Raw genomic sequence first — 14,354 nt, 5'->3', positions numbered from 1 at the left:
GTGTTGGGTCATCAACTGAGTGCTTCCAGCGCTGGCACAGAGCAGACAGCTGCTGCATCCTGTTGTGATCATGTGGAGGAAATGAAATGAAAGGCCTGTGCAAGTTCAGTTAGCTTTAATAAGCTGATGGGGTATACTTGCATTTGTAGTACATGCAGTATTTGGTTTCAACATTGAGCAGATTTCAACTGGCAATATATTCAGTGATTTTGTTTTTCTCTGTATTTCTATAGACGATCTAAGAAGTCAAATACATTCTCATTGACTAGTCTAACATTAAATTAGTCAAGGTTCTTAATGCTGCATTTGTAGTACATGCAGTATTTGGTTTCAACATTGAGCAGATTTCAACTGGCAATATATTCAGTGATTTTGTTTTTCTCTGTATTTCTATAGACGATCTAAGAAGTCAAATACATTTTTTTTTTCTCATTGACTAGTCTAACATTAAATTAGTCAAGGTTCTTAATGCTGTAGGTGAGTTAGATTTGTATTTGCTAAATTCCAGGATAAAAAAAAAAAAAGATATAATTGTAAATAAGTTTTAGGTATTCTTCAAGTATGGAGTTTACATGCATGTCCTTGGTGTTTGTACAATGATCATTTAAGCTGAATGACTCTGGTAAAATGTTTTTGGGATCCTTTCATGAACCTCTCACAATAGTTTGTCGTTCTCTCAAAAGGTTTTGACATTTGCTTTACTCACACCCACCTTTTTGGTTCCATCCAAATATTTTCTCCTAAGTGTGTAACGTAGTGGCTCTATGCTCAATGTCACTGTCTATTTAAATCCTAGCTTATATCCTGAGAGGCTGCTTCAGTAATTTCACGTAATGTTCTTTCCTGGTAATGCCTTTTTTTTTTCTCAATGTACTCCAGTACCTACTGCAGCAAAACAGTCCTGTGTCTTGACGCTGCTGAAAGTTGTGTTAGTTTTATTAGACTTGGAAATGTCCTCCTTCTTCCTCTTAATGCAACAATGGTACATATGGCAAAACATTTCAGTTTTAGTTTTATAAGTCCAAGAGATGCATGTCTATAGAAAAAGGCCTTTGATCCTGAATTAATTTGTAGACTATAATCTGGCTTTTTATGTTGCTTTTGTTTCTTGTGAAGTTCTTGCTTCCATAATAACCTCTCTCTCATTGTTCTGGTATTTCGCAAATCAAAATAATCTTGGTTACCCTAATTGCCATGAAACAGGAAAAGTTTAATTTGATTTAGCTTTTGTTTTGTTTTTTGTTTTTTTATATCTGTATATTCACTACACAGTCTATTATAGTATTATAGTCAGAGAAATAGCTTAAAGGCCAAAAACCACAGAATCCTTCATGTTTACATAAGCCTTCAAGGCAGAATTGAAGGTCAAGCCTTTGGAAGCCTGCATGGAAAAAGGAACATAAACAGATATTTTTAGAGGAATGAAAACTCTCATTAATTGGTTGTTTAACTGCGTTGGTGCAGCCATAAAGATGAGGTGGATGTTTATTTGTACATTGTGTGTGTAAATAGTTCAAACACCTTTAAGAAAAATCCCTTCGAAATCAGATCAGAACATGGGGTTATTGATAGTTAATATTCTAATCTGATGTCAAGTGATGTGACTCCAGATTTCTATGCAGGGTAAGGTATTGTAAGCAACATTTTATACAGCATCCTTTCTCGTTTCTATCTTTCTCTGCTGAAATGACTGCTGGCTGTCCAACCTGTCCCACGGGCCCTCGCCCTGTTCTTTGTTTGTCTGTCTTTTCCCCTCCTGTAGGCCACTGCTGCACATCTGTGTGTGTTTTTGTTGCATGAGCATATGTGGACCTTTTGCAACAACAGTGCTCCCCTTCAGTGCTTTTGAAGCGCGTACATGTCTGCGTCTGTGCGTGCGCGTTGTAATCAGTGTGCAATCCCTTCCCCGAGGCCGCCGTTCCACACAGCTGGACCGGAGCCTCTGGAGGGCCTCTGTGCTGTTCAAGCATCCTTTGCTCTCTCCACCTGACCGACTGGTGTGTGTGTGTGTGTGTGTACATGTGTGTTTTAACAGGTGCAGTACCAACAGCTGAAACTGGATCCCAATCCCAGTCCAAATAAAAGGAAGAAAAACAACCCCGGGTAGATCACTGCGTCCGCCCACGGACTCCTCTCTCCTTCATTTCTTCTCCTGCTGGTTGGATGCTGGACGCTGAGAAGCAAAGCCTGGGCTGAACCGTCCTTCTTCTATTTATATCCTGGTTTATTTTGTTAAACTTCATTTCTCCCTTCAGTAGGCTTTACACTTTCTCTAAATATAATTTTATATGAGCAAAGACTTCAAGAGACCTATAACACATTATTATTATTATTATTATTATTATTATTATTATTATTATTATTATTATTATTATTATTATTATTATTATTATTATTATTATTGTATTGTACACATTATGTATTGAGTGATTTTTATATCAGCCATGTGAGCCGCTGTGTCCTTGCCTCTGGGAGTGTGTGTTCTTGCCACAGTAGTCAAACAGCTACAGTTAAATTATTTGTAGATAATTGATACTGTTTAGATGAAGATAAATATGAATCCAGGCCTTAAACGATCATTCTCGACATTTCTTTAGCTTGTACTATATAGCTTTGAAACACTTTTGGTAAAATGTTTCTATTTTCTAATTGTTTTTGATACTATTACATTCTTATTTTTTTTTCTCCTCTTGAATGTTTTGCTGATTTTATGTTTTGCTGGCAGTAATTTGGGTTGTTGCTGTCTAAAGTAGCAAGCTGATTTCGTCTGTAGGCTCCAGACATGTTTTTTTTTTGTTTTGTTTTTTTTTACAAACAAGTGCGTCTCGGTAGATTAAAATATTATTAAAATGTTGGCTGGATCGAGAGCCCTGAGAGCCACCGTGCACAGATGCATCCAGGATATGGTCACCCTGTGTGTTAAGCCACTCCAGAACCAGAGACAATGTCAGAAGCGTCTTACCTTGATGAAGAAATCAAACGACTGGACTGTTGCTGAGTGTGGGCTGCAGATTTCTTCTTAGATGGGGGCACATTAAATGGGTTTTAAGTCAGTAGTCAGTAGGACTCGGTAGCAGCCTACACTGCCAAAAGTACCAATACCTGCTTTAATAACCACGGTATCACTGTGCTCGATCTGTCAGCAAATTTGCCGGACCCTTTCGACAATCTATGAAGAGACTCCAGATCCAACAGTTTAAGCTGAAGGGTATTACAGTATCAACTTTTTTGTAATTAGTCTTCTATAACTTTTTAAACCGAACCAAGAAATATTTTACTGTAGGTAATGAACTTGGAACTATTTGCCATTAGGAGCCTAAAATACTGCAATAAAATAACATAAGTTTTAACAACATAATATTCCAATTTATCGAGATGCAACTGTGAAAACAAATCTGGACCAACAGGCCGTGAGTTCCTTCTTTAGTCACTAAACCAATGAGTAGGAACAAAGTTGAGTATAAGATCATTTGGCGCATTGGATCTCTAGAAAGCGTGCAATTTAACCCTGTCAGCGTCATCAGTCAGTACAACACCATCTCAGTGAGGAGGCGCTTGCAGACTGGGCCTGCTGTCGCTGTGCTTATATAGATGTCACCCGGTCTATGCAGAGTGTCATCGAGCAGGCAGGCAGGCCTTTAGGCAGGCACAGCCCTAATCTTGTTTGAAAGGCCGGTCTCTTTCCCTCTCATCTCCCTGTGTGTTTGCCTTGGCGGCCACACATGAAAGCGTTTACACGCGAGGCGCACTTCTACAGCACGGGCACGCATGCAGACACAAAGAGCCTCAGCCTCTCGTTCTCCCTCTCAGGAGGGAAGAGAGAAAGAACGCATCTCTGGTAGGAAGTCTTGCACACAGAACTACTTGCTCGCAGATTAAAAAAAACAGTGTCATATTTGCAGAGGAACAGTTTCTCCCTATCAACCAAGCATACACACGCACACACACACACACACCCCCACACGCGGCACGCAAACACACAAGCAGACATGCAAACATGCTCTCTATGATGCTGCGCCCCGGGCTGGCCGCCCTCTCCATCTGCCCCACCTCCTGTGCCCACAGCTCAACTTTGATCAGCCCTTCCAGAGACACGGGCGCGTATGTGCGCACTGTGTCTTTACAGAGGAGTGTTTGCATATACACGTTTATGCAATCAAAGATTCTCTCAGCGTCAGTGTGTGGTACAATTGCATCTCCCCTCCAGCTCTAGACTGACACTCAGATTCGGTGTGTGTGGGAGTGTGCGTGTGTGCTGCAGCGGAGGCACCAGCTGTTTTTCGGCGTTGACTTTGTGGAGATGCTTGATGAGCAGCAAGTCATTGTGTGACAAGACAAGGCTCTGAGGGGACTTAGGCCTGAGATGTCAGAGATGGAGGAATATTTGCGTGTGTCGGCGTGTGTGTGCAAGTATTTTATCCTATTTCAAAACACACTTCCCGTCATGCTTTCCCCGTTTGCTCTCTCTGCGGTTTCCTCATTCGTCAGTAAGCAGGGTTGCGACCCTGTCTGAAGGGATGGTCTCTTGGGCTTCTTGTAGAGCTTCTCTTGAAAGATCACAGCACAGGCTATGTTTGAGGAGGTCCTGTCTTATCCTATTGATCCCTGCCTCCATTTCCCACTGCCTCCACTTCTTTGTCTGACTGTCTTTAAGTCTGTAAAACCCCGGCTCACTGCATCTAGTGTCGTCTTCTCCCCTCATCTGTCTGTCTCTGTGCCGCCGCCTTCCACCCTTTGAAGCTGCGCTCTACTTCATGAGTTTGTTTCCATTCTCCGATAAATGATTTTACCGTCTGATCCATTTGGGAAACGGTAATAAACTTTTCTTCGAGCATTGCCACAAACTTGTTACCCGAGGGAATGGCGTTTTTTGTTTTGGCCGATGAAGTGCTTGAATACTTGACACTTGTTTTTACTGCAACAGCGCCTGCACCTTTTGTCGACACCCCTAGTACTGAGTATAAAAAGCCTTAATTTTTTTTTGTGCAACAGGATATTCTCACATAGGAAAAAAAAAAATCTTTAGTGGGGAAAATGCTATATTAAGAAATCAGCACCTACTCTAACAGTTCCTAGAAAACAGATGTACCTAAACCATTTTTAAAACATATATTTATATGTTTTCAATTGATCAGAGATTCTAAGAAACCCTACTTTAGTAATTGATCACTTGCTGTTTTCTGGGGCATAACTATGACATGTCATATTTTGTCAATGCTACAAAAACAGAAAAATCAAGACAACATGCCTTGTATGTAAGACAGATATAAGTTGATCTCCACAAGGTCGAAGTTTAAAGTGTTGACCAATTGAATGGTTTTGTTTATTTTCCAATTTTCCATGCTTGTCTGTTGCAGAAATCAGGAGTTACCTGAGAAATCAACAGTAAGAAATTCAATACGGAGCTTCTTTAAAAAAAAACCCCCCAAAAAAAAACCCACACACACCAACAAAAATAACAAAAAACATGGTGATAAATGAATCACTGTATGTCTCCAGGCCCATTTTCAGACTTGAGTAAATTTTTAGGATAAATTCTAACCAAATATACCTGAATTTTGTCTAATACCTTTTATCACTTTATGCACAGGAGACTCTGACTCTGGACACATTCTCAGAAGTTTTAATTACTTTTACTTGGAGAATGTATAATAAAAACATGATCACCCATTTAAATGTTGTTTAGTGCTTTAGTGGGGAAAATGCCTTTTATGTACCCAGCTGCATAACCCAATAATATTACAAGCCAGCATGGATAGAAAAGCTGAGTTAAGTTTGTATTCGGTTATTTAGATCGTAGATTTCATTGTTAATGCCTCCCCTGACTGACAGAGCTTTAATTATTGTCACAACCTGTTTGGTTTCTTAATACATTATGCTCACATCAACCTGCAGCCATTAAAAAATAGTTTCTCCAATTTTGTAGTTTTCATTTGCCGCTTTAATGTGTTGTCCTGTTTCTTAAAGTATTTGTACCTGTGTTCCCAATTACTTTGCCATTTGTGAGTTTACAAAAATTATTTCTTAGCCACACTAAATAAAAGTAGTAAAATTTAAGGTTGGATTTAAAAAAAAATATTTTTATTGTTAGAAAATGCTGTTGCTGCAATAGAGAGAAAAAAAAAAAATCAGGCTTTTTTTTTTCAAATCTTCACTTGGGGTATCAACAGTTCATGACTGTGTGTTGCAGATTTGTGAGTGTTGTGTGGTAATGCATCCAAATGTCCCTTTTTGTTTCGTTTACGGTTTTGGCTGCGTTTACCAGCAAACCAAAGTGTGATTTTTGTATCACGTAGAGTAAAAATGTATAAGAAGAATGTACTGGGCTGATAGCTGTCAAAGAAAGAGAAGCACTTTTATTTGAATGAGACTATTTATTTTTAAAAGAATACTGTACATAGCTAACTGATTAATGTGTGGTTCTATTTTATACAGTATGCCTGTTGATGTTCTGGTAATAATACTGTAAAGTGGGTGTATTGCCTGCCTTGATTTTTATTATTATTTTTTTTTATATTTGTCTTGTCTGCCTGCAAAATCTTCTGCTTGTGACATCATCTCTGTGTGTCTCTTTACAACCACCAGGATTTACAGACATGACAGCTGGAAGGAAGGGCATGATATGTTGTATACCTCTAATTTAAGTAACGGTAATCATCTGATAAATGTGGCTTATTTTGGGTCAAAAATAGTGAAACGAACACTTTCAATTAAATATTTTTTAGCAACTTCTCTTTGTGTGGCTATTATTGACACATTTGCAGGCACACTTCTGGCTTGATTTGCCTTCCTCCCATTTCAACAGCAGCAGCAGCAGCAAATACTGTGATGCAATTGTCAAAAATCGTAATTGGGCATGGAGAAATCCCAAACTCAAACTTTTCTTCAAAATAAAACGTACGTAAGTGTATTTGGTGCATATGTCCCATTTAACAGGTAGATGAATGCAATTCATTACTGGAATAGGAAATAACTCTTGGAATTACAAATATATTTACTTTCCCATAATGTGGGGCTGGAAAATACTTACAATGTATGAATAGGTTTCGAACACCAGAACAACTTTGCCAGCTTCTTTGCAGACCAACAAATAAAATCCACTTGTCAGAGCGCTTTCAATACTTACAAATGGAGCCGTCACTTTGTTGTTCTTTTTTAGCAGAGTTTATGGCTACACCTAAGCTATTTTATGAGCCCAAAATGAGCATAGAGAGAGGAAAAAAAATCCTAAAATATATATGCACCGTTTATTTACCCCGGTGCTTTAAAGTTTCTCACTTTTAATTATGTCATTTTTACTGTCGGACATCAATAAAGTAAAAAACATATATACTTTACAGAGCTTACGCAGTATCAAAAAGAGATGGCATCAATGAAAATATCTGATCTGTAAACTAACTTAAATGAAGATTCCAGACAACGTTAAGGAGGTTCGTTCTTCACAGTCACGTTTACATAAGGCCGTCAATTTTAGGACTTAGTACCAACACCCATCTGCTAGGCGCTGCTTTCTGGAAGAAGCTCAGCAAATTGTTTAAATAAGGCATTTTCACACAGCAGGAGGAGCACATTAAAAGGTAGTTTCTCATTTTGATTCTATTAATAACTGACTAGCAGTGACTGATAAAGAAACTTGTTATAACCACACATCTTATCTTTTTTTATTGTTATTTTCGTAAATACTTAAGGTTTTTAGTGTCTCAACAGAAAACCAATTTGAACTTTTCTTTTACATTTTATACAGTTCTTAAAAAAAATCTATATGACAAAACAGATTTATTAACAAAAGTAGCCATGTAAAAGTGAAACTGGAGGTAGTCCACATGGAAATGTTAGTGTTCACCTGAGGCTGGAAATATTCAAAAATAAATACATTTACATTCAAAAAATGTTTGAAAAATATACGTCAAGTCAAATAACCTGACAAAACAGACTGTATTTTTTAGCACAAGTAAAACAAGTTATTACTGTAGAAATGACAGTATACAGATATGTACAAACTATAGGGGATTGCATCATTATGGAAAACCCTCAATGGCAGGATGTACAATTTTTCTCCACCCCATCAATCTTTTCTTACAAATCAGCAACCAGTGCCTTTCCACGAGCCTGTAGGTTCTCCAGTGTTTCCATCAGGAAAACCGTGTTCTCTCCTTTGCACTCCTTGGCAGCCGCAGACACCTGTTCTTTGTGCTCTCCTCGACTGAGCCTCAACAACGTCTCCACGTCTTCCGCCAGCCTCATCGCCCGCTGGTCTGTCCAGTCCGAAGTGACTTTCTGAAGGGAGTGTTTCTCCAACGCAGTGACTAGCTTGTAGACCAGGGTGTGGGGTCTGATCCCTGACTGTGTGAGGCCAGGCAGACCCTTCTCCATCTGGTAGGAGAAAATGAGATGGCCCAGCAGACTAGATCCAGCCTCGAGGAGAGGAAGGTTCAGAACCTCAGTTTTGTCTTTGTTCGTGCGGGCTGAATCTCTGACCTGAGCGCTGCGGAGGAGCTCCTCCCTCTGACTCGGTACAGAGACCAGATCCAGGGGCGTTTGTCCGTCTCCATCGGTCTGCTGGAGAAGAACCGAGCCTGAGGGAGACGGAGACATCCAGAGTAAGATCTGACAGTGCTAAGACCAGGCTACAAGCAATATGACAGGATACATTTGACAGTCCCACTGTGGGCCTTTTTTATAGAAACACTAGAAAGATAAATTAATCTGAAACTAATGCTTGAAAGTAAGAAGAGAGAGTGTTTTGTTGGGTGGTATGCTTTATAAAGCACCACATTATTCTTATGGTGCAAAGAAGAAAGAAACTTCAGGATGACTATTTAACTTGTAAGTACATTATTTACATGAAATAACAGCTTTGGAAAAGTATACTTACAAGATTTGCATATTTTCAAAAAAACCAAAAAAAAAACCCACTATCTTAAAATGTATAAAGTCCCGGTAAATTAAGTTTGTGGTTCCAACGTGACAAAATATGAAAACGTTGAAGGGACATAAATACTTTTGCAAGTAAACAGGTTGTAAGAAACATCAAAGTATTAAAGAAATATTGGTAGGTTCTTTTAAAGTAAGCCACAGCACAGCGCTCAAATTTCAAAATTTCAAAGACGCACACGGACCTTAAACATGGAGGTTAATGATTTCAGTGTTAGCAGGAAGTTTAAGACAACAGACGAAACAGATTTGCAGCCAAGTTACCTTAGTCTGCGGCATCATTACCAAATAAGGCGGAAGAGACACGACACGGGTCAACGGCAGGACGAGGTAACAGAAATGGGTGGCACGCACAAATACATTCGCTCTGTGAGACATACTCGCACTCTCATCCAAACGCAGTGTGAGAAGTGGAAGGCTTAAATGAACAGCTGTTTTCCCACTGGCCCTCAGCGCCAGACGGGCCTATTAGCTCACTTCAGCGCTAACTTCAGCTGACACTTCGCCTTAGCTCGGTGACTGGCAGGTCACTTTGTGTTTGTGTTAAAGGCGCAGAGGGTTAGTGACCTGACGGAGGCTCAGCTTTTCTTTTTTTTTGATGCGCTGCTGTAAGTGAGCTCATGGCCATCGACGCAGACACAGAGAGCTGCTGAGTCGCAGTAGACCTCGAGTTCGACGTCGGAAAAATGTGCCTTGTTGGAAATTTAACGAGGGAGTCAACAGCGATGGCAAAGTTCTCCATTAATTCAAATCTCTTGTGAGCGTAAAAATAAACACTTAATGTATAGCTTTAATTGTATACCTTCAAAACGTCTCCACCGACCTTGACTTTTCCCCTTCCGGCGCTGCTGCGGTGCATTCAGCTCGAGGTGACAGTCGGTGCTGAATGCAACACTTTCTTCTCTCCCTCACAAAGCGACCAAAGTTCTGATGCTGACATTTACCACCTAGTTTCTCTGCTCTCTATTCAGGCTGAAAGCCATTTTTCCAGCGTCAGACAGGCCCGCGCACATTTAGTCTACGGAGCGGGTCGAGTTGGGAGTGAGCCCTTTGTTTGCTTTCAGATAGACCCATTTCTATGGCAAACTGCTTTTGATGGCACTTGACTGTTCAACCTTGGCAATGCTACTACCACTTATGAGCAGGTTTAAGGCTCTGCGGAGGCTCTGTATGACACGCTCACAGCTGAAGGGCTGCTTGATTACACTGCTGGCACTTATTCGCAGTTTGACAGACACTGTGGGGTTGGAGGAAGTGTGAAACTAGAAAGAAGGGACGATTGTTTGTTGTAACAAAGGATAAACCATACATACTGGGTTTCCCTACTGGCATTTTGATACATTTTTTTTATAAAACTAACAAAATAATTGAGAATTCGTCAGATCATGTTCAGATCAAAACTTGTCAAAACTTTGACAATCTGGTCAACAGCGAACGTCCTAAACTCATGTTACCCCTGGAGAACGTACACACTTAACTTTGTCATTTGCAAATGCTTCCAAAATGTACTAATTCTACTATCTACTGAAATCGGTTGCATATCGGTTTTACTCCTTCGCCAGTTTGATGAAACACCCCACGGTGGTTCCTTGATACACCTGGAAAAAGTTGCTAAACTACAAACTTAGGAAATGGAAACCATCCAGCAAAGTCCTGTGTTTTTACGGCCTGAACGAACGGCTGACAGGTCTTCATAGAATGTACAGGCATTTTTTTTTTCTCCTCCCCTCCAGGGGGTCTTTTGTGGGCTCTAGTGTCCCTTATATGACAGTAGGTTGAAGGAGAGAGGGGAAGACATGCGGCAAATGTCGCCGGGTCTGGGAATCGAACCCGCGACGGCCGCATCGAGGACTCGAGGCCTCCAAATGTGGGTCGCGCTATCCACTACACCACCACAGCACGCCCCTTCTGATTATCTTTTAAAAATAAAGCAGAAACAGTTCTTTTCATAGAACAATAAAAGTTTAAACAGTTTTACTAGTTAAACAAAATAACTAAATGTATGATCACTTAAGATCTATGATTTCTAAAACTCAATTTTTTGTGCTTTCTATTAGATTTTGTTATTTATTTATTTTTTTACATCTCTCACCAACTCATAAAATGTTTTCTGTATTCCATTATATGACTTTAGCTGTTCAAAACAGACTAATGTAGAAAATCAATCAGTGAGAACGGAAATAACTATTTAAATTACACTAAATCTGCGTATACTTGAGACAACGATAGTAATTATGTAAAATATGAGTTTGTGTTTCTTTTACGTCGTCACTTTTTTATTTTAATCATTTTTTTGTCCCATGACTGTTTTTGTTTGAGGTTGTTTTCAAACAGGCATGGATACAAACAAATATGTTAAATTTTTAAAACAACAAGTAAAATTATTGCAATTCACTTTTGCACAGAAGCCCAAGAAATCAACAAAGCACAATATTTTATAGCTGCATTGACTTAATGGAGACAAATGTCAAGTTATGTTTACTACACAAAAATAACAAATCTCTGCTTTTTACCGGCAAGTATCCGTCTTCGTCTCTTGTGTGTTTGCAACGTTTATGCAGCGTGAAACAGCAATACAGCGTCATCGTTACTCAGACGGATGCTGTACCTGTGCCTTTTCATGTGACAGACTTTTGACTCCAAATTGATTGAAGGCATAAACTCCTCCCGCGGTACTCTGCATAGCTGTTGCCGGGAAACACTTTACTTGTCAGGGCCCGTCATGAGTGGACCTCCAGCAGTTACCACCAACCTCTGTTACTGCCATGACGGTAACCTCTCAGAGATTACTGAGAGGTTACCGTCATGCAGGAAATTTGAATCTGTAAAATTGTATATATTTAAAAATAATAATAAAAAAATTTATACCAAAAAGGTTCCCTTCAACATCAGCATTGAGAACCACAGGGTGAGCGTGATTTATAGGGTTTAGTAATGGTCAACACAGCATACGATGTTAAACTGACAATCATTTGGTCCTTGTTTTAAATTAGCTGAACTCTGCTTTAAATAACATATCCTTGGATGGATGTAGCCTCTGCCAGTAATAAAAGTAATTGATGGCTGCTCAAGCTAAGAGGTTTAATTCTGTTAATAGTTCTTAAAGAAGACCTGGGATCAGAAGGTCGGTGCCTTACAAAAATAGGAGATCAGAAATGGGCACCAAATTTCTGATTAGTACATTTCGGCTCTGAAGATTATTTGTGAAAGCTCCCAACAGAAGGTAAGTGCTCGTGTACCTTTTAGTCTTTCAAATCCGAATGGGCAAAAAAAACCAATCAGCATAAATTGTGGCATTAATCTACATAAACATTTACATAAGCGTGGATATTTTAAATACGAGGGTCAGTGGTTGGGGGCAGCAGTCAAGGACGTGAGAGTGCAAATTTGATCAAAGTGGCCACAAGAGAAAGGCAGAGGTTAGGGAGTGATGTGAGAGTGTAAGTGAGGGAGAGTGAGGTTGTTCACAGTGGGACATAATCACCAGGTTTCTGTAACAAGCTGTCTTCAGCATCAGCAGGAGTCGGTGTCAATACTGCTCTCAATCAGGAGGAGTGGCTGTATGGCGTTAACTAAGGCATTGCGCACCATGGGAGGATCCATCTAAATGTAGATTCCCTCCAAAATAAACTGGACTCATCACAGTATTTGGTGGACAAACTCTTAAAGTTCTGCTCTAAACCCGCTTTTGAAAAGAGATCTCACGGGGAGCAACATTACCGTTTAACGTTTTACACTTTTTATTTTAATCAATAAGTCTCGCACCAAAAGTTACCTCTTGATGCCTTCCGGTGAAAATCACAGATGACAGAAAAATCTGAAATTACGATACGCTGCTCCGGTGTTATTAGTTTTACTGTCTGCCACGTCTCCAGAACAGCTCTGTTTTCTTCGCAGCAGATCCAGGAGATAAAGAAATGCAAGCCCGTTTCCCAGAGTTCCCCGCCGTCGTCATGTCAAACCCAGCTGACAGACAGGCTCCAATCAGTGGTCTGACACTGGAGCGCGAAGGAGGGGAGGGAAGGCGTCCCTGCAGCACGGCCCTGGGCTCGGTTTGTAAGGCTCTTTGTAGAATCTGTCTGCCTGAAAGCTAACTGGATCGCTCCAACCACAATTTGTGTTATTTGCCTTCATACTGGTTCTTTATTTTCTCTTTTTATTCTTTTAAATATCAACTTGCTTTCTTGTTGTCGTTTATAACCACATGTTTATTACAGAAAACAGAAATCACAGACTCATAAGCTTCAGGGAAGGTAACTCCAACTATATGCTAATGGAGCAAACATCGCACTTAAGCATAACTATAGATTAGATAATCTGATTTAGTTATGAATGCATACATAGTGTTATACGCCTAGTGAAGTGGATTTGGAGCAAGAATGGTGACTGAAGTGAATCCAGGTATTGGTGCTGGGTGTCAGAAATGCTGCAGCGGTGATAAATATGACACCTGAGGGAATACATGAGAGCATAGGGTAATTATACCGTCCTTTAAGTGTGTGTGCATGAATGTGATGAAAGATAAACTAAGATGTGAAGCTACAGCAGTGAGAGGAAGAATTCACATGCTGAGAAAAAGCCACTGCCTGATGCAGCCGCCAGATGCAGCCTGGCGGCCACACACACACATTTACATACAGAGCACAAAGCCCTTTGGCCTTTAGAGGGCAGGCGAAGACAAGAAATATAAAAGTGAGAGTGGAGGAAGGGGCAAATTTGAAGAAGGAGGTAGAGAGGGAGGGAAGGAAAGAAAGATGCAGTACTCCTTCCCTCCCTCCCCCAGTCTTTCTGGTCTGAGTCTGGGGGTAAGGCAGACAAGCTGGGATGCAGGCAGTTCCACTGCACGGTAAATATCCCCCCGACCCCCCACGTTACCCCCACCTCACTGCCTGGAAGAAAAAAAAAAAAGACAGATTCAGGGTGAGTATCTGAACTGCAGCCAGGGGCACGGCAGCACACATCCACAAGGTGCTGCTAGCTAGCGACTAGAAATTCACAGCAAAAACAACAACCGAATGACGCACCAAAGAGAGGAATCAGACGTACAAACCAGCCAGACATCACCAGAAGGAGGCTAAAAGTCAACCTCTGCATTCTGTGACTGGTTTTTAACCTAAGAGCCACAGGGGTTTCAGTGGGTGTAGTAGTTTCCTTGAAATTAATGAGCAACAACGTTGAGTTCACTTGGCTTCATTTACCTCTTTACTGTAAATAAAACAAATGCCTTGATGAGTGGAGCTTTTGTCAGCCACAGGTGACCTTCGTGTGTATTGTTAACTTGGCCTCTTTAACATCCAAACAAACTGAACGTAATGATTGTGCAATACAAGTATATTACTGGCGTGTTGCGACTACAAATCTCATTCACACAGCCTAATGTTGCAACTAAAACTGCATACAGCAGCAAAAGATGGCATGCC

The 14,354-nt window shown here is 40.3% G+C and overlaps 2 protein-coding genes across 7 annotated transcripts in view; one reads left to right on the top strand and one right to left on the bottom strand.

Annotated features, from left to right (window-relative positions):
• mctp1a (multiple C2 domains, transmembrane 1a) overlaps window positions 1-6,728 on the top strand; it is a 162,359-nt gene extending 155,631 nt beyond the window's left edge. For all 5 annotated transcript variants that reach the window (XM_044112901.1, XM_044112900.1, XM_044112903.1 and 2 more), the window contains one exon: window positions 2,036-6,728. In XM_044112901.1, coding sequence (XP_043968836.1) covers window positions 2,036-2,107 — 72 coding nt within the window. In that variant the 3' untranslated portion in view covers window positions 2,108-6,728. The remainder of the gene's footprint in view (window positions 1-2,035) is intronic.
• Window positions 6,729-7,365: 637 nt separating this feature from the next.
• The window catches only part of slf1 (SMC5-SMC6 complex localization factor 1), a 33,609-nt gene continuing 26,620 nt past the window's right edge, over window positions 7,366-14,354 (bottom strand). The window contains exons 18-19 of one of the 2 annotated variants that reach the window (XM_044112908.1): window positions 8,479-8,576; window positions 7,366-8,373 (exon numbers count right to left, since the gene is read on the bottom strand). In XM_044112908.1, coding sequence (XP_043968843.1) covers window positions 8,077-8,373; window positions 8,479-8,576 — 395 coding nt within the window. In that variant the 3' untranslated portion in view covers window positions 7,366-8,076. Of the gene's footprint in view, window positions 8,577-14,354 lie in introns of both variants that reach the window. The other variant, XM_044112907.1, reaches the window with a different exon arrangement.

Source organism: Gambusia affinis, linkage group LG03 (assembly GCF_019740435.1).
Source record: "Gambusia affinis linkage group LG03, SWU_Gaff_1.0, whole genome shotgun sequence".
Taxonomy (NCBI): Eukaryota; Metazoa; Chordata; class Actinopteri; order Cyprinodontiformes; family Poeciliidae; genus Gambusia; species Gambusia affinis.
The sequence above is the reverse complement of the archived record's forward strand: the minus strand, read 5'-3'. Positions and strand labels throughout refer to the sequence as shown.